This window comes from Palaemon carinicauda, chromosome 39 (genome assembly GCF_036898095.1).
Source record: "Palaemon carinicauda isolate YSFRI2023 chromosome 39, ASM3689809v2, whole genome shotgun sequence".
NCBI classification, from domain to species: domain Eukaryota; kingdom Metazoa; phylum Arthropoda; class Malacostraca; order Decapoda; family Palaemonidae; genus Palaemon; species Palaemon carinicauda.
The window spans coordinates 40,424,154-40,446,653 of record NC_090763.1 but is presented as its reverse complement, the minus strand read 5'-3'; the positions used below and the strand labels follow the sequence as shown (position 1 = coordinate 40,446,653).

The 22,500-nt window shown below is 38.1% G+C and overlaps 1 protein-coding gene across 3 annotated transcripts in view; it reads left to right on the top strand.

Annotated features, from left to right (window-relative positions):
- Positions 1-22,500, top strand: part of LOC137631140 (USP6 N-terminal-like protein) — a 268,611-nt gene that overhangs the window by 76,810 nt on the left and 169,301 nt on the right. Inside the window, exons 3-4 of one of the 3 annotated variants that reach the window (XM_068362814.1) lie at positions 12,380-12,436; positions 21,883-22,039. In XM_068362814.1, coding sequence (XP_068218915.1) covers positions 12,380-12,436; positions 21,883-22,039 — 214 coding nt within the window. Of the gene's footprint in view, positions 1-12,379; positions 12,437-21,864; positions 22,040-22,500 lie in introns of all 3 variants that reach the window. The other 2 variants (XM_068362816.1, XM_068362815.1) reach the window with 2 other exon arrangements.

The window sequence follows — 22,500 nt, the reverse complement described above, 5'->3', positions numbered from 1 at the left end:
ACTGGACCTTCCGCGGGTAGGACCCAGCAGCTCAGCTCCCAGCCATTTCGTCGCAGCGGCTCCGGCCAAGTTTCGGAGCGCGCTGCTGCCGCGACCATTAACCAGCGCCATCCGGGTTCCCCCGGGAGGGAGTAGACCCATGACGGCTACCCCCGCCCTGGCGGCTCTACCCGCGGCTGAGGCACCCGCTCCATCAACCTGCCAGGAGGGGAGGGATGCCTCTGCTCCCACGGATCCCTCCGTGTTCGATAAAGCTTCCGACTCGAAGGGGCAGATAATGGAAGACCTGTTGGGCACAGGAGAGTGCTCTCCGGACGAGGTCTCATCCTACTGGAAAGTGCTGGCCCTTATTCGAAACCGCCATAGGCTGGACGAGCCTCAGCCAGCGTTGGAATAAGCTTGGTTGTCAGATCTGGGCAGGATGGTGGATAACCCTGTTCAGCAGAAACCATCCTTGACCCTACCTTTAGCGCCCAACGTTGCCCTGGGGATGGAACATGTTGATCGTTTCGTGTCAGGCCGGAAAAACTCGTTGAGAGCACAGGGTTCCTTCAAGCTTCTGCTGGGCCGTAGAACCCAGAAGAAATTCTATGTGCCAGACGGGCGGCACTCAGGGCCCCGCACGCTGGATGAGGCGGTCGCTACCCTGAACCAGGGCATCACCGATGAACGAAGCCTGAATGCGCCGGTGGTCTTCTCGCAAGCGGAGGCCGCCATGTTGGAAGACACCTCGCAAGAAATCGTCAACGTAACCTCTTGGTTGGACTGGTGGGCTTGCACCCTAGCGGGTTTCCAGCTGGCGCATGACCTGTCGGTGCCAGAAAATCAGGCTCTGTTGCAGGAACTAATCCGATCGGGGGGCAAGGCGATAAAGTTCCTCACTTTACAGTCCCTTATCCAGACAGCTAACTGGGTCCTGAGGAGAAGGGACACAGTGTTGAACAGGTTACCCCGTAGGCTCCGCGAGAGGGAAGCAAAGTTCTTGAGAAACTCCCCTGTCTGGTGCAAGACAGTGTTCCCCCTTCAGGGAGTAGCAGAGACAGTAGAGATGGTCGGGAAGCTGAAGAGTACAGCCGAACCCAGGCTACAAGTTACAAGGCGGCCCTCGATTAGAAGAGTGCCAATAGATGGGGCCTACCCGCCTAAGTCCCGGCTAGGCAGGAGGCTTCCACCTCTTCCTGGCACCAATCCCACGGCCCTCCAGAAGGAGTGGTGCCCAACCTCAGGCCTCCTTTAGACCTAAGTATGCAGGGTCAAGGAGAGGCCGCTCCAACTGTCTCCCTAGAAGAAGATAGGGAGAGAGGCCCCCTACACCTTTCCACGCCTCAGGGGGTGGGATGTCTCAAACAGTATTGGCAAGTATGGCGGGACAACAAAGTGGATCCATGGATGGTGACAGTCCTCAGGGAGGGATACAGGATCCCCTTCCTGTCAGAACTGCCCCCGTTAATCCCCGAATATCGGGCGGACTGGCTGGCACCCAAAGACACGGAGAAGAGAGCAGCCCTGCAAGCAGAAGTGTAAGCCATATTAAGCAAGGGAGCCCTACAGCCCGTTCACGATCCTTCTCCGGGTTTCTACAGCAGGCTCTTCCTGGTGGAGAAAGTGACGGGAGGTTGGAGGCCAGTCATCAACCTCTCGGCTCTGAACAAGTTCATCAAGAAGACCCCCTTCAAGATGGACACGCCGAAGTCGGTCTTGGCGGCCTTGAGAGAAGGGGATTTCATGATGTCCCTGGATCTCAAGGATGCTTATTTTCAGATCCCCGTTCACCCCTCCAGCAGGAAGTTCCTCAGGGTAAGGTGGGGTTCTCAGACCCTTCAGTTCAAGACCCTCTGCTTCTGTCTGTCGATGGCTCCACAAGTGTTCACGAGGGTGTTCACCCTGGTCTCAGTCTGGGCACACAAACAGGGCATCAGGCTGATCAGGTACCTCGACGACTGGCTGCTGCTTTCAGCCTCAGAGGCAGACCTAAAGAATCAAGGAACCCTTCTGCTGCAGTTCTGCAAGGAGCTTGGGATTACGCTCAACCTCGAGAAGTCCCAGTTAGTCCCCACCAACAGGATGACGTACCTGTGGATGGTCCCAGACTCCCAGCTGACGAGAGCCTTCCCTTCCCAGGACAGGCTGGACAACCTAGACCAGGTGATTCGCCCATTTCTAGCTGGCACCCCAGTGAGCGCCAAGGATTGGCAGAGACTAGTGGGCCACCTGATCTCCTTGGGGAAGTTGGTTCCTCAAGGCAGGCTCAAGCTAAGATCAATCCAGTGGAACCTGAAGGATCTCTGATCAGTGGAGGAGTCCCTGCAGAAGATCGTCAAGGTGTCCCCGTCCTCCAAAGACACGCTCCTCTGGTAGTCCGACAGGAAACACATGCTGAAGGGAATCCTGTTTGCCTCCGCTCCTCCGGAGATGCTGATCTTCACAGACGCATCGAAAGAGGGGTGGGGAGCTCATCTCCTTGAAGAAACAGTAGAGGGGAAATGGTCAGTGGAGGAAAAGACCCGGCACATCTATCTTCTAGAGCTCATGGCGGTACAAAAGGCCCTAGCCACATTCACCCGTCTCTTTCGGGGAAACTCAGTGGCACTCATGTGCGACAACGCCACGGTGGTGGCGTATATCAAGACGCAGGGAGGCCTAAGGTCGAGGGAACTGTGCGACCTCACGGCTCAGATCCTGCAATGGACCAAAAGGAACCACAATCTGTTAACCTGTTAAGCGTCCCCCCTGGACCAGGTTGCCGCTAACGTACCATCACGCTTTTTTTGCCCTGAGCGGTCATTTCACTAATGATAATTTTTAAAAGTTAGTATCATTTCTTTATGCTGATAATTCGTATTCATAGTTAAAAGTAGGGATATTAATTACATGGTAGAGTAAAAAAATAAATAATACTAGTATTATTTCACGTCAAATTGCTACATAATACTGAATATTCTTACGCCTGGATAAGCAACAAAAGCAAAGGGATAAGTCTCTCTCTCTCTCTCTCTCTCTCTCTCTCTCTCTCTCTCTCTCTCTCTCTCTCGCTCTCTCGCTCTCTCGCTCTCTCGCGCTCTCGCGCGCTCTCTCTCTCTCTGTGTGTGTGATTAGTTTGAGGTCGGAGAAGTGGGATAAAACGTCGGCATAGAATAGTTATCTTGTGAATTACTAAAAATCTAATCAAGATGGCTATGTACAACACGGGCAAGGCTTGGAGAGACATCGCTGGACTCAGCAAAAATAAATTCCATGAGTTGGCGAAACAGGAGCTCGTCCGTCTGATAACAGAGGTCACTAGTAACGTCAACCAATGTGACGGAAAAATATTCGCAGACATATTAAAACAATATGATCCAATAAACTGGAGCAAATCTGCGGAAAACATCAGCAAAATAATAGAAGAAATTCCAAAGAAAATCCAAGTGTTAAAGAGACTTATAAAGAAAGTCTACATCAATCAACACATTCCATCAAAGAACAATAAGAAGTCCAATATGGTGAATATGCTGATTGATGCAATGGGAAAAAGAATGCCAAAATGGTGTAATACATGTAAGATATGGTATTCCATTAATAATCCTCAACAATTGATTAGAAAATGTGATGCCTGTCATGTCCCAACACATCCCACATGTGCTGAAATACAGCAAAAAATAAAAAATAAAGACACAAAGGTATTCTGCTCAACATGCTTAGTCTGGATAGAAAATATAATTAAGTCGAGACTAAATCTGCAAATAGTTGAAGATAAAGAAGAGGAAGAAGAAGAAACAGAAGAAGAAGAAGAAGAGAACAATGAACAGGATATGTGTAAGGATGCAGAAGAAATCATTGATATAACCTATGATGCCATCCAACAACATACTTATGAAGAAATAAATTACCAGATGGAAACAAATAATAGACCCAAGAGACTCTACCCGGACCTACATAATTTTAGGGAAGAGCAAGAACAAGAAAAAATAGAAAAGAAGGATATAGTCTGCAATATGCTGAAAAGAGGGAATTGCAGATTTGGCGAAAGATGCTACTACAAGCATCCAAAGATATGCCATAATTATGAAATATATGGTAAATGTGCGTATTTAGACGGATATGGAGACGAATGCAGAGATCTCCATCCAAAAATATGCAAAAACCTAAAAGAAGGAAAAGGATGCATTTACAACAAAAAATGTCGATATATGCATCCTGCAACCATGAATGAAAGTAAGAAAACTCAGCAAACTGAAAAGAAAAATGAAAGCAAAAAAGAAACAAAAAGAGAAACAAAAAAGCAGGCCGTGTATATACCGCGCTTTGAACCAAGAGCCCCAAGATATGAGGCCTTTCAACCCAAACCTGCACATTTAGAGACCAACTACAAAGAATGCATCTATAATGCCAGGGGTTGGTGCAGATATGGGGACAGATGCAGGTATACACACACAAATAAATATGAAGGCGAAAGAGCAAATATATTAGAAAAGTTGGATTTTTTAATGGCAGAATTCCGGGAAATGAAGAAAAGAACATCATATCAGAACAGGAAGGAAGCATGGGAGAATCCATATTATTACCAATATTAAATAATGGGGATGAAACACAAACCATAATAGTAATGAATGCACAGGGTTTAGTCACGAGTAACTCTAAAAGGAAAATAGAGTTCTTAGAAGAACTAACCCAAATTGAAAAAATAGATATATTAAATATAAGTGAAACATGGTATTCCCAAGAGACTGGCAGTGATGACCAGATAAAGGGTTTCCAAACTTATAGATCAGACAGAAAAAATAGGAATCAAGGGGGAGCCGCAATATATGGAAGAGACATAAATCAAGGAAAAGTATGTGAAAAATACAGCAACACAGAATGTGAATTGATTGCGGTAGAATTTGAATTTGAAAAACTAATGAATATTGTAGTTTACAGACCCCCAAACACTAAGGAGTTTGACATAATAATAGAAAAAATAGATGATATATGTAGAAACCATAAAGACTGGAATATACTCCTATCCGGAGATTTTAACTTTCCTTTCGTGGATTGGAAAGAACGGATAGAAGAAAGTGGTTGTATGTATACATATAAAAAAGATAGTAATAGTAGCGCAGAAGATAAGAGGCAATTTGAAAAGCTTCAAGATATGCTATTAGAACATAATATGCAACAAATAAACCACATTCCAACAAGAAAGGAAAATGTCCTAGATCTAGTATTTGTGAATGAGGTGAATTATGTTAAAGAAATAATAGTGTATAACACGGGAATTTCAGACCACAATGTCATAGAATTGATAGTTCATTCCAAAGCAAGTGATCACAGAATTAATAAAAGCACAAAACTTTGGGAAGGATATGGAAAATATAACTTTTACAGTAAGAATATAAAATGGTCAGAAATAAATGAAGAACTGAATAAAGAATGGAAAAATTTATTTATAAGTGATAATATACAGGTAAATACGGATATACTGTACAAAATACTGGAGAAAATTGTTGAAAAATATGTACCGAAAAAAAACAATAAACAAAAGACGTGCATACCAAGAGACAGAAGGATCTTATTTCAGAAAATTAAAAAGTGGAAGAAAAATCTTACAAAAGAAAAAAATGTGTGGAAAATGAGGGAAATAAAATGTAAGATAGAAAATGCAGAACAAAAGATTATACAGTCGAAAGAAAATGAAAAAAGGGACTTAGAAGAAAGGACACTTCAAAATATAAAAAGAAACCCCAAAGTACTTTACTCCTATGCAAAAAAGATGAATAAAAGGAGAATAGAAATAGGCCCTCTAAGAATTGAAGGACGGCTAACGAATGAAAAAAAGGAAATATGCAACATATTAGCAGAAAAATATAAGAGTGAGTTCACGCCAAGAATTGCGAATGAGAATAATGAAACAGAAATGAGAGAAGAAAATGTTGAATATCTAACGGATATAGATATTAATGAAGCAGATATTGTCACGGCTATAAACGAAATTAAAAATGGATCGGCAGCCGGACCAGATGGAGTTCCAGCGATTTTGTTAAAAAAAACTGCAAACACTATCGCGAAGCCACTTGCAATACTGCTAAGACAAAGTATAGATATGAGCGAGATATATGTTAAACATAAATTAGCTTATATAACCCCTATCTTCAAAAGTGGATCAAGACTAGAGGCAAGCAATTATAGACCTGTTAGTCTAACATCACATATTATGAAAGTGTATGAGAGGGTAATAAAAAAGAAAATAATGAACCATTTGGTCAAAAATAATTTGTTTAATATGGGTCAACACGGTTTCGTACCTGGAAAAAGTACACAGACCCAACTGATAGCTCACTATGAAAACATATACAATAATATGATAAATGAAAAAGACACAGATGTGATCTATCTAGATTTTGCAAAAGCCTTTGACAAGGTAGACCATAACATATTGGAGAAAAAAATGAGAAAGCATAATATTGTGGGAAAGATAGGAAAATGGGTAAAAGAATTCCTGCAAAACAGAAAACAGATAGTGGTTGCAAATGACGAGAAATCAGATGAAGCCCAGGTAATATCTGGTGTGCCCCAAGGTACGGTATTAGCTGCACTGCTATTTGTTATTATGATCTCAGACATAGACTGTGATGTTGAAAACTCCGTAGTGAGAAGTTTCGCCGATGACACAAGAATAAGTAGAGAAATTACTTGTGATGAAGATAGGAACTCACTACAAAGAGATCTAAACAAAATATATGAATGGGCGCAGATAAATAGGATGGTATTTAACTCCGATAAATTCGAATCAATAAATTATGGAAACAGAGAAGGAATGGTGTATGCATACAAGGGACCTAATAATGAGACAATCACAAACAAGGAAGCAATTAAAGACCTTGGTGTAATTTTAAATAGGAATATGTTATGCAATGACCAAATAGCAACACTGTTGGCTAAATGTAAAGCAAAAATGGGAATGTTATTCAGACACTTTAAAACAAGAAAAGCTGAACACATGATTATGCTTTACAAAACTTATGTGCGTAGTACACTCGAGTACTGCAATGTGATATGGTACCCACACTACCAAAAGGATATTGCGCAAATAGAGAGTGTACAAAGGTCCTATACTGCTAGAATAGAAGAAGTTAAGGACCTTGATTACTGGGAAAGACTGCAATTTTTAAAACTATACAGTCTAGAAAGGAGAAGAGAACGCTACATGATAATACAAGCATGGAAGCAAATAGAAGGAATTGCTGAAAACATCATGGAGCTTAAAGTATCAGAAAGAGCAAGCCGAGGTAGATTAATAGTGCCAAAAAGCATTCCAGGTAAACTGAGAAAGGCGCACAGGACATTAATCCACTACGCACCAGCATCGATAATGCAGCGACTATTTAATGTGCTGCCAGCTCATCTAAGAAACATATCAGGAGTGAGCGTAGATGCGTTTAAAAATCAGCTCGATAAATACCTAAGATGCATCCCAGACCATCCAAGACTGGAAGATGCAAAATACACCGTAAGATGTATTAGCAACTCTCTGGTGGATATACGAGGTGCCTCACACTGAGGGACCTGGGGGAACCCAAACAAAAAATAAGGCAATAAGGTAAGGCAATAAGGCTCTCTCTCTCTCTCTCTCTCTCTCTCTCTCTCTCTCTCTCTCTCTCTCTCTCTCTCTCTCTCCCCCCCCAGTAGTTTTGTGAAATCTCATTGTCCAGTCATTTGGTAATGAGAAGTCATTTTCGCTTTCGGCATCGAAAGAAAACTTTGTTTCTTCAATATACTCATCACTGGAGGATTCAAAACTAGTGCTCTCATTATCAAACAGGTTATCATTATCAAATTCCTCAACAAGAATATCATTTATTTCATTTAAAGAAATAACCTTCCTCTTTAGACCGTTCATTACAAAAGGAACAACAAACAACCACTTCCGCATGAACGCCCGAAGCGCACTGATAGGAAACCAGTTTTCTAACATCAAGCTACCTTCAGAAAAATAGTTGCCAGACATCATATAAGTTTCTATTTACAGCCCCCATATGCTGAGAGTGTTGCAAGTGGTGATCCTATACTTACTATACGAGTAAACGTAATATCACGAGACTGATGGCTAGAAAAATGCAATTAAAGTCATGAACGGAATATGCAGTTGAAGGCGGTACCGAGTAGATCGTGGTGAACGGTTTATCACGTGGGTGACGCTTAACAGGTTAACAGCCAGGTTCATTCCGGGAAAGAGAAACGTCCTGGCAGACGGACTCAGCAGGACGGGTCAGGTGGTAGGGTCAGAATGGTCTCTTCACACGCAGGTGGCACAAGAAGTTCTCCAGCGTTGGGGCTCCCCAGTGATAGACCTGTTCGCCACAAGACTTAATGCACAGCTTCCCGTATTCTGTTCCCCAGTACCGGATCCGACAGCAGCGTTCGAAGACGCCTTCCAGCACTCGTGGGAAGGCCTCGACCTGTATGTTTTTCCCTCCTTTGGGATCACCAGGCAGGTACTCAACAAGCTAAGACAATCGAGTTCCACAAAGATGACTTTGGTACCGCCCTGGTGGCCAGAGAGGGAATGGTCTGCGGACCTTCAGGACCTGTCCACACTTCCTCCGTGGACCTTCAGGACCTGTCCACACTTCCTCCGTGGACCTTCAGGACCTGTCCACACTTCCTCCGTGGACCTTCAGGACCTGTCCACACTTCCTCCGTGGCCCCTTCCGGCAAGAGAAGACCTACTAAGTCAGCCTCACTTCCAAAAGCTACACGAAAGACCCCATAGTCTGAGGCTACACGCGTGGAGGCTATCAAGCGCCTGCTAAGGAAGGAATGTTTCTCGGATAAGACTGCTGCCAGGATGTCGGGTTATCTCCGAAAGTCCTCGTGCGTGGTGTACCAGGCGAAATGGGCCACGTTTGTTAATTGATGTGCCACTCAGAATCTGCGGCCCTTAGACGCATCGGTCCACAGTATTGCAGACATCCTAGTTCATCTGATATTTATTGAAAAAAGAGAAAAAATTAAATTTTATTTCCACTCAAATATATAAGTATTTGGTATCATTGAAACTGGAAGATGATCTTTTCGAATATACTATGTATTGTTTTATACATTGTTAATTACTTTAGATGTCAAAAGAAATGTCTTTAGGAATAACAGTTGCAAAAAAAATCAAAATCACTTTGAAGCTGGATTATTACAAAACTTATTATTCCTATTTATTATAATAATGCTAATTTTCTAAAGAATGTAAGTCGGAAAAAGTCCTAGAAAAACAGCATAGCCTCAAAGTATAAAATTTTTGCTTTGTAAATAATCACTGATTGGTTACAGTAGCGTGTGACATCAATAGAAGGCAGAGCTAAAGCTATATGTAGAGGGAGAAAGGAGGGATAAATGCATCCACAATATAGATGCTTGGAAGTCGATGGCAATTAATTCATCCGTTATATGGACGGGTTTTCCTTCATGGGTTAAAGGCCATCCTTGCCTTTCACACCGACTAGCATGTCTGGCGGATGAAGACATCTTCAGATATGTCACATTTTTGGTTGAAAATTATCTTCCATATGTAAGGAAGAAAAAATCCAGACGAAGGTTTTTGGAATGAAAGGTGGAAGCATAGATAATTTGACTTCCTAGCAGTACCAGCGGAATTCGGCCGAGTCCCTTGTCAGACTGGGAGGAGTGTAGAGAGGAAAGGTTCCTTTTTTTCATTTGTTTGATGTCGCTACCCCCCAAAATTGGGGGAAGTGCCTTGATATGTGTATGTGATTATTATTATTATTATTATTATTGTTGTTGTTGTTGTTGTTGTTGTTGTTGTTGTTGTTGTTGTTATTGTTGTTGTTGTTTTTGTTGTTATTATTAATATTATTATTAATAATATTATCAATTATTTATTATTACTTGCTGATCTACAACTATAGTTGAAAAAGCAGGATGCTATAAGCCCAGGGGCCCTAACAGCAAAAATAGCCCAGTGAGGAAAGTTAACAGGGAAAAATAAAATATAAGGACAGTAATAACATTGAAATAGATATATCTTATTTGAAATATAAAAAAAAACTTTAACAAAACAAGAGGAAGAGAAATTAGATAGAATAGTGTGCCCGAGTGCACCCTCAAGCAAGAGAACTCTAACCCTAGACAGTGGAAGACCATGGTACAGAGGTTATGGCACTACCCAAGACTAGAGAACAATGGTTTGATTTTGGAGTGTCCTTCTCCTAGGAGAAATGCTTACCATAGCTAAAGTCTCAATTCTACCCTTACCAAGAAGAGGAATGTAGCCACTGAACAATTACAGTGCTGTAGTTAACCCCTTGGGTGAAGAAAATTGTTTGGTAATCTTGTTGTTGTCAGGTGTACGAAGAGAATCTGTAAAGAATCGGCCAGACTATTCGGTTTATGTGTTGGCAAATGGAAAGTGAGCAGTAACCAGAGAGAAGGATCCAATATAGTACTCTCTGGCCAGTCAAAGGACCACATAAGTCTCTTGCAGTAGTATCTCAACAGGTGGCTGGTGCCCTGGCCAATCTACTATCTACTCTGATACAGTCATGCTGACCTCAGAGGGTGTTACCTTGGTCTTAGATGCTGAAGGAATGGAAACCATGGAAGATATGGCCACATTGGAATGACAGGCACTGCTTTCACTGAGAAGTCTGGAATGATCTTCAAAACTTTTAAATTCATTCTTGGAGAAAACCTGTAATTGTTGGTTTGATTGGCACCCTCTTGAATATGATCTTATTTGTACCTAAACTAGAATTGCTTAAGAAACAAGTTCCCTTTCTTTCCTTTTTTTTTTCCAATGAATGATGTAATATTTTAGTCATTCTTACTTTACATATGAGAAAAGTCTGTACTGTATATCCTTATGACTTTTGAGTGTTTAAGTTCAAGTTTTCATGCTGGATCACATAATCAGCCAGAAACTTGGAGAAGACACCAGTAATCCTTGGACATGGTGCCATGAGATTCAAGTTACCACCATTGAATACATGTCTGTCAAAGTTGTGACAGCTGTGTATCATGATGACTTACTTAATCAGATGGCATCCTTTATCAGATCACATATTTTTTGTTTAAATTGATGGTGGTTGTTATATTTTAAAGTGGAAGTTTCTTTTTTTTATTGAAATTCTTCCAATAGTCGACTCAAAATTTTACTATTGTTTTTACTTTATAAAATCTATGACACAGGCAGTGTTCCAGTAAACCTACAGGTTTTTCCTTGAAGATATACAGTTGTGAAAGAGCTTTGTTTGCTGTCTTTATTTTTTTTTTTTTTTTGAGCATTGAGTATGGCCATCCTGATGTTATGTTCTGATTCCTCTAAGCTTCACTTTTCTGGATTTTTTTTTGTCATATCATTGGGGACCTCTACTCTCTATGTTCCTTCAGCCCTGATTTAGGCTGAAGGAACATAGAGAGTAGAGGTCCCCTTTTTGTTTTGTTTCATTGTTGGTGTCGGCTACCCCCCAAAATTGGGGGAAGTGCCTTGGTATATGGATGGATGGATGGATCATTGGGTTCGCCTCCCTCCCCCCCCCCCTCTCCTGTTCATAAGTCATGGGCTAAACAAATGTGTGAAGCTGGTTGGATTTTAGTATTCAGAGTACAGTACACTATTATATTCACATGTCATATTGGTATTATACAATCGCCTTAAATGGCAACAATTAGCGTGGTAGAATATAGTACTGTTGGTATATAGGCCAAGGAGACAATGCAAATATAACTTGCATGAAAAGCTGCATGCCATTTATGTTGAAAATTTTGAGAATTCTAATGATGATTAGATTGTTATCAAACATTGAGGTGCGGAGGGAGTTGTGTGAATAGCAGGGATAGCATGAAGGTCTTAAGAGTAAATAGAGCATGTGTGGTTGTGAAACATAACAGGATTGATGGAACTCTAGTTCATCCAGCCAGTGGAAGGGTTGTTTTGCTACTTAGTAATCAATGAGTAAATGATGGTTTTATTTTGTATCATGGTTTTAATGTTAGATAATTGCTTGTATGTTCATTTTGGTGTTTCTTTATCTTGGTGCATTTTTCAAAGACATATGGTGCAAATTCAATACTTAATGTTGCTTTTGGCCTCAATGCTTTTGGGATAATTATCTTGTATGGTATTTTTGAAACATTGTTTACAAGAATTGTGAATCATTTATCAGTAACATGTCCTAGCAGGATATAACATAACGGTTAAAAATGTTGTATGTAGTACTATTCCTTTATTAATGAAAATCATGGTCTTGTGTACTGTACTGTATTGTATTTTATAAACCAGGAAAATTACACTTGAGTTGATGGTCTGTGAACTAAATTTCTTAATCATGCATTTGCTAGAATTTTATAATATCTTTCTCCATATATTGTGGCAGTAAAGGCAGACATTGATATTTACAATTTCTTATAGCTCGCATGAATCAGGATATTCGGAAGATGCTCAATCCCGACTCCCAGTCTCTGATGGGTAACTCATATCACTTGTATACTACTTGTGCTTGTGATAATTGACCTTATTTTTTTAGTGTCCAAAGTTTTAGTATAGTGATGTGCTATTTGGTTTTAAGTGCGGTTTTATGACATTTTGTTATCACTAGCAAGAAGTTCAGTCCTACGTGCATAATACTGTTACTTCATAAGAGCTTTTTCTTTATGGAGTTTTAAAGCATGGCATAATGGAGGAAGACTTTCCATTTTATTTATTTTTTTATAATTAATGCTTTGCATATAGCATAGTTGAAATCCAATAGAGCACTCATTTAAATGTTTTGTTAAGGATTTTATATTGATGTATAATTCCTCTCCTTGAACTGTTGTCCATGGGTCCATGCTAATGTATAAATTTGATTTTCCCTTTCAACAGTTCTCTAGAGTCCTCTGGGATTTGTGTGCATGTGCTCAACTTTTTAAACTATACATAATTCTAACTTTTGATAAAATATCCCAACAGATGAAATACCACTGTGATCTTGTCTGGTATCCTCCAGAATTTAATTCATGTTATGAAACTCCCCTGGCGTTCATATTGCTTCTCTTGAAATTTGTGAATGTTGACATCTACCTAAAAGTAAAAAGTTTTCTGTTTTCTTGTAATAGCCCTGCTCCTTTTGTGTAGTATTGAGATCATGTGTTGGTGTATGGCAATACTATTACTTTGGTAAGTCATCCCCATTTGTCTTTCAGTTCTATCGTTGTCACATTAGAGACAACAGCTCTTAAATGTGCTCCAGATTATGATTTTATATTGTGAGGAAGTTCTTAAAAAACTTATCAATTACTACAGATTACTCATAATAGGGGATATCTTTCTCTGGTTTAACTATGTCTTGTGAGGGTTGGTCAAAGGTTATATTGCTGGCCAATAAGGAATTCTAGAGAAGATTTTGATAGCGGAGGGTTTAGATACCTTCCCAGGGTTTACAACAGGTTGTTCCTTGTACCTAAAGTGTCAGAGGTTTGGAGGTCAGTTTTAGATGTCTATATTCTAAACAGATATGCAGTTCTCACCAAGGAAAGGAGATTGATTGTTTTAGATAGACTTGACAGAAACTTACTTTCACATCCCTATTCATCTGGAATCAATGAAACATTGGGTTTATGAACTTGTCAAAGATTTTACTGTACCTATGTTTTGGTCTCAGGACTAATAAGATAATAGCTCCCTTCTCAAAATGGCCGAGGTTCCTGGGCATCAGTTTACTGTTATATCTGAACGATTGGGTAATTTTAAACCATCTTTGGAAAAGTTCAAGAGCTTTGGTATCTCAATTTACAGTATTGTTAAGGTTGATAGTCCTGGTCAATATGAAGTCTCTTAAAGGGTTCTCTATTTGTGGATGATAATAGCAACAGCTATTCTTTTCTCAGAGGATTCAATCTTGTATTCTTTTATTGTAGAAGTTTGAACAGATGAAAGCGTGGTCTTTTCAAATGTGGACAAAGACTCGAAGGACCATAGCAGCCCTAGACAAGTTCGTTTTGATGGGTAACTTGAAAATGGGGTTTTCCAGTTTTATATCAGTTCTTAGTGGAACAAAACATCCAATCTGGGTGTGACTTGTCCCTGTGATCCAAACCAACTGCAACTGGGGAAATGGTGTAACGATCCTTGTTGTTTAGCTCATTGTATGTCGTTGGAAATAAGGTTTCCTGACATATTTTTGTAGACACTTCTTAGGAAGGGTGGATTTTCTTCATGTCAGGGAGTTGGTTGAAGGAAGAATCAACAACATTACTCGTCTAGTTCCTGGAACTCTTAATGAAGCTTAATGCTCCTCAGGCTTGTGAATCTGTGGTGATTGAGAACTGCATGCCAGTTTATTCAGACATGACAGAACTGGAATTCCTGTTTTGGATAGTGTTATCTCTCATATCTTGGAAAATGACTGTTCCAGTCAATTTGAACATATTATCAGATCAGTTTAAGCAGGAAACATAGTTTTCACAATGAATGGTCCCTACATCCTTTAGTATGTCAAGAGATTTGGAATAGGTGGGGAAACCTCTTAACAAAAAGACAAGAGGCATTTTTCTCTCCAGATTTGAATCCATCTTGGAAGGAAGATGGCCAGTTATAGAACAGGTCAAATCTGGTTCTAAACTACATCCATATCCTCCTTTCTCAATGTTTTTGGCAGTGCTAAACGAAGTCAGGGTTTTGTTGAACAGCAAGAGGACTCTGGTGGCCCCGATACTTGGAGAAAGTGTTTTACAAATCTTTGGACTTTGTTGTCAAATTGTCCAAGGAGATTGCCTTCTAAGACCAGTCTCCTCAGACAACCACTTTCCAAGGTAGTTCACCAAAACCCCACAAGATTCATCTTTCCCTATGGAGATTTTCCATAGAATTCTGTAAAGGAAAATTGTTTTCTAGGTTCTCTAAATTGCTTTTCAATCCAAAAGACAGTATGCCATTAATATATGTCAAATACAATGAAATGTTTATTTTTTTGTGTAATTCTAGAAATGTTTCAGTAACAAACCTTTTTTTGGTTAGTTTATGAAGAGAAATTGCGTATTGCAGCTATTAAAGGTTATAGTTTCATGGTTAATACTTTTCTCAAACCTCTAGTGTAAAATTTACATATTCATCTGGGATTATTAGATGTTTTCAGGTCGTATATTTTAGAGAAGCCTCCATTTGTCAGAACTGGTTATTGGAATTTGATATTATAATATTTCTAGAGTCCTTGTTGAACCTTTGTTAGACTTTTCTTATTAAGATCTCGCTTATTATTATTACTAGCTAAACTACAACCCTAGTTGGAAAAGTAGGATGTTATAAACCAAAGGGACCCAACTGCATAGAATAGCCTAATTATATGAGAAGTAATGAATAATGATTACCTCAAGATTAGTAACATTATAATAGCTCTGTCATATACAAACTATTAAGAGACTTACCCTATGTCACAGCCTGTACAACATTCTCTGCAAATTTGAACTAATTAAATTCTACCAATTCAACTCCCATAATCTGGTCACAGCTGGAATAAAACTTAGAATACTGTATAATGTTGAGCCTTATGATGGGGAAGACATGACTGTTTGAATAAACTGCATGCTTAGTACTTTGTACAGGAGTAGAAGATCGGAATAAAAAAAACATTGTCAGAATTATGGGAGATTTTAGGTATCATGCAGAAAGAACTAAGTGAACAATAATGCCAGAGATTAATATCTAGATCAGGAATAAGAAATTTAATAGACTACAATTTTTGTCTTAGCAAATTTTGAGGAGATTCAGCAGTTGAAGACCAGACGGGATAACAATTCTCGAAACAAGGCAGGATGAAAGAATTAAAACATCCCTTCAAAATAGATTCATCACTGCAAATCTTGAAAGACTTTCTCGATTAGCCAATTTTTAGAGCAATTGGAGAAGAAACAGTCTGAATATGTTTCTCAAAAGTAAATTTGCAGTAAGGATTCAAGCCTAAAATTTTAAATCTACGAGTTAAAGAAACATTAATGCAGAGTTCTGTATATTGAGGAGCCACTGTCCTCAACCTACCTATAATCAGACAGAGTTTTGTTGGGGTTCAACTTCATGCCCCCTAATTTCCACCATGCACTAAAAACAGATAGATCTCTATTAAGGGATTCAGCAACCCCAGATCTACATTCAAGAGATGGAATTGAGGCAGAGAGTAGCATCAACTGCATATGCAACAAGCTTTTTTTCTAGGCCAAACCACTTATGAGTGTACAATATAGTATGAAAAATAATAGGTTTAGAACACTGTTTCTAAAATTCTTTTTCTTTTAGCTAAATATATAAGTGAATCAAGGGTTCTTTCTTATAATGTTGTTTTTTGGGTTGGCGAAAAGGATTTTCTCTTTTCACCTCAATTTTTCCACATATTTTCTTTGGAGAAAGAAGTTGGAAGTATAATGGGAAATAGACGTACTGTATGCGCTCCCATGCACGCCGTTAGGTTTTGTTTAGGCAAAACTGGAATCATTATGGGAAATACTGTATCCCTAATTTGTTTTGTGAGGTAGGGATTTTAAACCTTCCTCTTTCGAAAAATTGTATGTCCTTTTTTCTCAAGAGTTTAGAGACAGAAGATCGCAGTGAATTGGAATCAAGTCAAATGAAGGGCCTGTAAGTTGGAGTTTCTGATATCAGAAGTGCAGCTACTGTACTTCTCTCAATATCTGTTGAAATCTCTTTTTGGAAAGAATTTTGGCAGCAGGTCGCTGCATGCTGAGTCTGTTTTTACTAAACATCTTCTAAAAGAAGCGTGGTTTCTTTTTAAAAATTTTTGAGCCTTGGATGCTGTTTTATCTGTGGGTAGGTGTAGCGTTGTTAAATTTTATTTTTAATCGACATTTTGAAAGGTTCGATTTAAGATATAATATTGATAGTCTCAGTGTTAATTTTTAGGATGTTAGGTAATATTCTATAGTAGAAATACTGTATACTGTAGTTTTAAAGTTAAGTGGCCAAATCTGTAAGAGTCTAGTTTGACTCATTGGGCTGGTTAATCTCTTCCTTGAGTATTATGTTATGTGAAAAAGGTTTTGTTTTAAATTCCCTTATATCATATCAAGTTTTAGCTCCTCAGGAGAGTTTAGTTTTATTGTTTTCAGTGTGGATGCGCAAGTCATTACTCATACTTATAGTTTACAGTGAATTATCATTAACTAGTATTAATTGAAGGTGAGTCCCTGGTAATGAAAGTACCTATCGTATTTAGGATAAGGATATAAATTTCTTAGACCTTCATCTAAATGTAGGAGTCAGCAATATGAATGCTAGGGAAGGTTTGTAGCAATAAGTTTAATTTTTATGATAAAATTAGTTACAGTAAATTAATATTTGCATGGCATTCATATATATATGACCACCCCTCCTCACCACTGGCTTGTGATGTCAAGAAATTGCTAAATTAGTTCTGACTTGAAGATTGAAAGACAAAGGGTGTGGCTTACTCATGTGGTAGTATTGCCATACACGGTCATATGATGTTAATTCTATCCTTAAAGGGCAGGGCTGTTACAAGGAAAGAAAATAGGAAAATTTTTGTTTTTAGGGTAGGAGTTGATATTTAAGCAGCTTCGAGAGAACAGGAACAATATGAACCTCAGGCAAGTGTAGAATTAGTTATTGGCATTAAAATTGCAATAATTTTCTTTGACCCCGGTTCAGTATTTTTATATTGAATATTGTATTAGATATTTTATCTCTGTTTAGAAGTGAATCTAGCATGATATTCCATTGATATTCTTTGGTACAATTTGTTTTCTAACTTGTATATGATGTGTATAAATTTAAATAAGCATTGTACATACACTACGTAATAGCGATAAGAATGACTGTACGGTATTAGTATTCCAATATGCAAAATTTATTCTAGCCAAGTTCTCTATAAAGTTCTTGTTTTTATTGTCCAGGATCAGTGGATTTGATAAACTATAATGAATGTGATCTTAGTATCCGGATTACCTTGTTATTTTTTTTATATGTACAGTGTTTTATTTGTTCCTACACTGTATACAAACCCTACTTTCTTTCCATAGGAGAAGATTTCTTAGTCTATGGAAAATAACTGGAAGTTTGTATAGTTAGGGAAAAATACAAATTACCTCCAAATTTTATAATCTTAATTTCTTTATTATCATATTTAATGGTACAGTTCTGATTCAAATTTTTTTAAGATATACATTATTTTTAGAATTAAATTTGATTTGCATGTGTGTGGGCAGTGATTTATTTTAATGACAATTTAATGACGAAGCTATTTACATTGGGTTAATATTGTTTGTTTGTGTTCCTAAAGGGATGTTTTATGTTAAGACTTGGTTGTGTGACTAAACATAAAAATTGTTTTGATTGAAATCAGCTAGCTTGTGGAAGAAAAATTTGACGTGAACTTCAAAGTGTTTTTTACGACACTACCATAGATCTTTTTTAATGGTGGTAGTCCTGGATTTAATTGGTATCGTTGGATGTTCTCAGACCTTTTCATCTACAAGTTTTCTCTTCTAACTAAAGTTTTGGAATAATCCTTGAACAGGAAATAACAATAAAGGTACCTAGCATTTTTTATTTTGCATAAGGAATTTGCAGTACAATGTACCAAACATGTGAGCTTACTTCATGCACATAAGTAAATTAAATATTAGCATGGCCTCCTGAGTTTTCTTGGCAAATAATAATTCATAATGTATGTACAGTGCATTCCTCCCTTGTACCAGAGATCAAACAACAAGAGTATACTTCAGTATTATGAAGCAATTGCAGGGAAAAGACCACCCAAAGAGAAAAAGACTCTAGCACATTTATGAATCTTGGAAGGGAATTTTACATAGCATAGATATAAGTACAATGCAGTAGTCATGTGGTCATTTTGAAGGCTGAGGGTACCAGGAAGACTCTCCTTATATCACAACACTTAAATGTGTAGTGAAGGCAGTGACAGGTGTATCAGAAGATATTGAAATGGCTATGGTTTCCATCTAAGAGTATGCCATACTTCTATGTCATGTGTCAAAGTAAGAGAGGAATCTATAGATGAATAAAGAGAATGAGGTCTATAGGCGCAAAAAATTTATGTATGTAATCTAGCGTTAACCCCTTTGCTACTATGACGACATTTCTTGTTAAAACTTATTACTGTATTACTAATTGTAGTTTTAAATCTTTCGACGGTTATTTATCTTGGAATTATTACAAAATAATATAGCCACTTCAGTGAATATGAGGTTTTTATTTACACACAAAATCACAGTACTTTACCATTATTTAGAAAAATTTATATAAAACAAATTTCTGAAAAATTATTCTACAATCACTTCACAAAGAGTGGAAAAATATTTTGGTGGTTTAGAGTGAACTACAATAGAAATATTGTACTGCAAACTTTAAAAAATTATTTTGTAATCAGTAGTAAAGGAAATAAACATGGAAATTTAGGTTGTTTTAGAGCAAGTGAGCATGTATATCCAATGGCGACAAATCTCGTATGTAGCTTGATTAGCGGATCTGTTGACCACGTTGGGAGGGGGTTAATAGAAGCTGTGGAAGAGATGGTAGAAATGTTTAGAAGGGAAAAAGCACTGAAAATCAATATCCGCAAAACTATTTGTGATGACTGGAGAGAAAGGTAAGGAAAAAGTACAAAGTGGACATAAATGACCACGTGGCTTCTGTGGAAAGACATGGAGATGAACTCTATACTTAATGTAACAGATAGGTGTCAAAAGAGGTTCTAAATAATACAAAATGTAGATGAAGTAAGAGATTATTTACGCCCAAAGTATTATAAAGAAAAATTGGAGAGATCAGAGTTTAGAGCTGCTTGTGAAGGAAGAACATATCTCAGAAGAGTTACTACATCTATTTACCTTTTTGGAATATACTGGACTATGAAGTAGCACAGTTGACGATAAGAAAGAAGAATAGCAGTAGCAGGGATGAAATGGTGTAGGAAATAGTCTACTGGTTAGTAAAAATCTCCCTTAGTAAAGAAAACAAAGATTTACAGTGGGGCTTATTGGACTTTTAATACTCAGTGCTGCAGAAACTTAGAGTGGCAAGGAAAATAGAAGAGAATTTTAAAATCTTTGACCTTAAAATGTAAGACTCATGGCCAGGGTATGGTGTGATGTTCATTTAAAGAATGAGAAATGAGAGGAGTATGATGTCAATTGTCTGGAAGATAGATTAGCATTTTAGAGATTGAGAGGCTCTGCACATGATAAAAAAAGTAATGAGGATTACTTGATCAGAAAGACTATAGATGTGGAAGTATTGGGATGAAAGCAGAGCAGAAAGAAGTAATTTTTTGTCTTAATCTTGTGAGGGTAAAAGCTGATATGTAAGAATTTATAATGACACAACAAAGATAAGCTTCTTGGTATCTTAAAGGTTCTTTAAGGAGTAAACAAATATTAATGGCTATAGTTCAAATTTACAGTATCTCCAATTACTTGAATGACGTTTGTTGAGTGTTGTAGAACTAGAACCACAGTACAGTACTTCAAGAAGGTTTAACTTTCTTTGTCAGTAAAATGTACATGAACAGTTAACCTGTTTAATAATTTTTTGGCAATATTAACTTTTATTACAAGTTCTTAGTACCTTAATTATTGCCCTACAGAAAAATACGCAAAAAGATTATATCCTCAGGGAAGCTATTTGATGCTGTGAGCTGTGTAGTTTTATGAAAGCAAATGGAAAATTATGTGGAACTTTGCCCTGCTCTTTCTCACTTGAGATTATTGTTGATTTCTAATAATCTATTATTGTACATTAGGGTTTCTTGGAACTACCCTTTTCTGTTTTGGCTTCCAGACCTGTGGAAGGGTTGTAATGAAATATAGTACAGTATTCAAAACTTTTTGTATGGTAATTTTATTTCTTAAATTGATATTTTATGGGTAATTGCCCTTGTGATGATAACTAGTGGCCTTTTTGTTGTTAATGAAAAGGAGATGCTACCATAAGAAATAAATGTGAATATTGCATATAGGGAACATATATCTGTAGATTTGGTCTCCGTATTGTTGCCACAGTATGAGATAAATTTGTTCCCAATTTTTTTTGTGTTGATAGCCATTTTCATTCTGTATCCACTATGTTTCTTGATCCTTGTAATCATAGTGTGTTTGACTTCCAAACCATTGTCTTATTCACTCTTGATACTTTGTAAGTTTATCTTCACTTGTCAACTTTCAAGTTAGGAAAATGTATCTTGGCATGTTATGTTTATCCCTTCTGGGCCATTTTGTTGACCTGAGTGGTAATATGTGCACTTGGTATATAGTTGAGTCGTGGTATAGCAGCCAAGGGGGAGAGAGGGCCTTGGCAAGGAACCTGAATGTGTTCTGGTCACTTAGAAAGGATATAGTATTGAAATTCTTTTTTTTTTTATTTAATCAGATTTTTGTGATTTTGATATGTATTGTTATAACTTATGAAAGTTCTAATATTTTTTTCTTTTCAAATTTTGCAAATCTAAATTTTGTTTTTGGATTTAAGTTAAAAATCAAATTAGGGTAGCTTTGGTGTGTGTAAAAGCTGAGTATCCAGTAATGTTTATGTGCAAAATTTTCTGGTTCTTATAACCTTATTAGCCCCACTGCATAGCAAGGTCAGCCACTCAGTCAACTTTTTCATCTTTTTTTATTCCTTGCATCGTCTTCCCTTAGTTCCACCTTGCCACATCCATCAATGTGCTGCAGTGTATTGGATTGTAACTTGTCATTGGTTTTAGACATAGCAGAACACGAAAGATATGGATTAACATATTAATCATTTGTTTTATAAATCTTAGTTTAATTTGATGTTTCTATAAAACAAAGTACAGTATATATTTTAGATTCTTTATTTCAGGGCAAGCACACAAATATTCTTCTAAAGTACAGTATGTTGTAAGTGATTCCCAGGTTTTTATACCTTTTCAGGATTGAGCGAGGAGGAGTTGCTCATCCGGGCACGGGAAGAGCGTGCAGCCATCGTTGGGAGATACCACCTTGGTCGCGAGGATGGAGCTGTAATCGTCCCTTGGGAAGACCCAGAATTAGAAATCTATCATGCTACAGACAGATATGGATTTATACAGTTCAGTTAATTTTTTGATTTCTAATTAGAGGAAGGGGGATTGGTGATGGGGTCTTATTTTAAGGAATGTGAGAAAATTAGTAAAGTGAAATCATGATACCCATGTTTATTTGATGCGAACTTGACTTTTTTAAAACACATGTCAGTAGGTATGTTTTATTTGCTGCCTTCGTTGTCTTGACAACTTTCATAACTCATTTTTTGTTCCGTCACGATATACAAACCAATGCTATTCGTAGTGGTATTACTTTCGGTGAAGCTAAATGACGAGCCATTAAGTTTTTAGGTAGGGTTAACCACCTGCCCACTATTTAGTGGTGTTTGGGATAGTAACTATCCCTTTCACTCACACACCTGTGCTGTGAGCCTCACTTTGCTTTAGGCTCGGGTGGTGATCGGTCATTACCGCTCTTATCCTCACCAATTTTTGACTTGCCATTACTGTACTAATTTTTATTTTT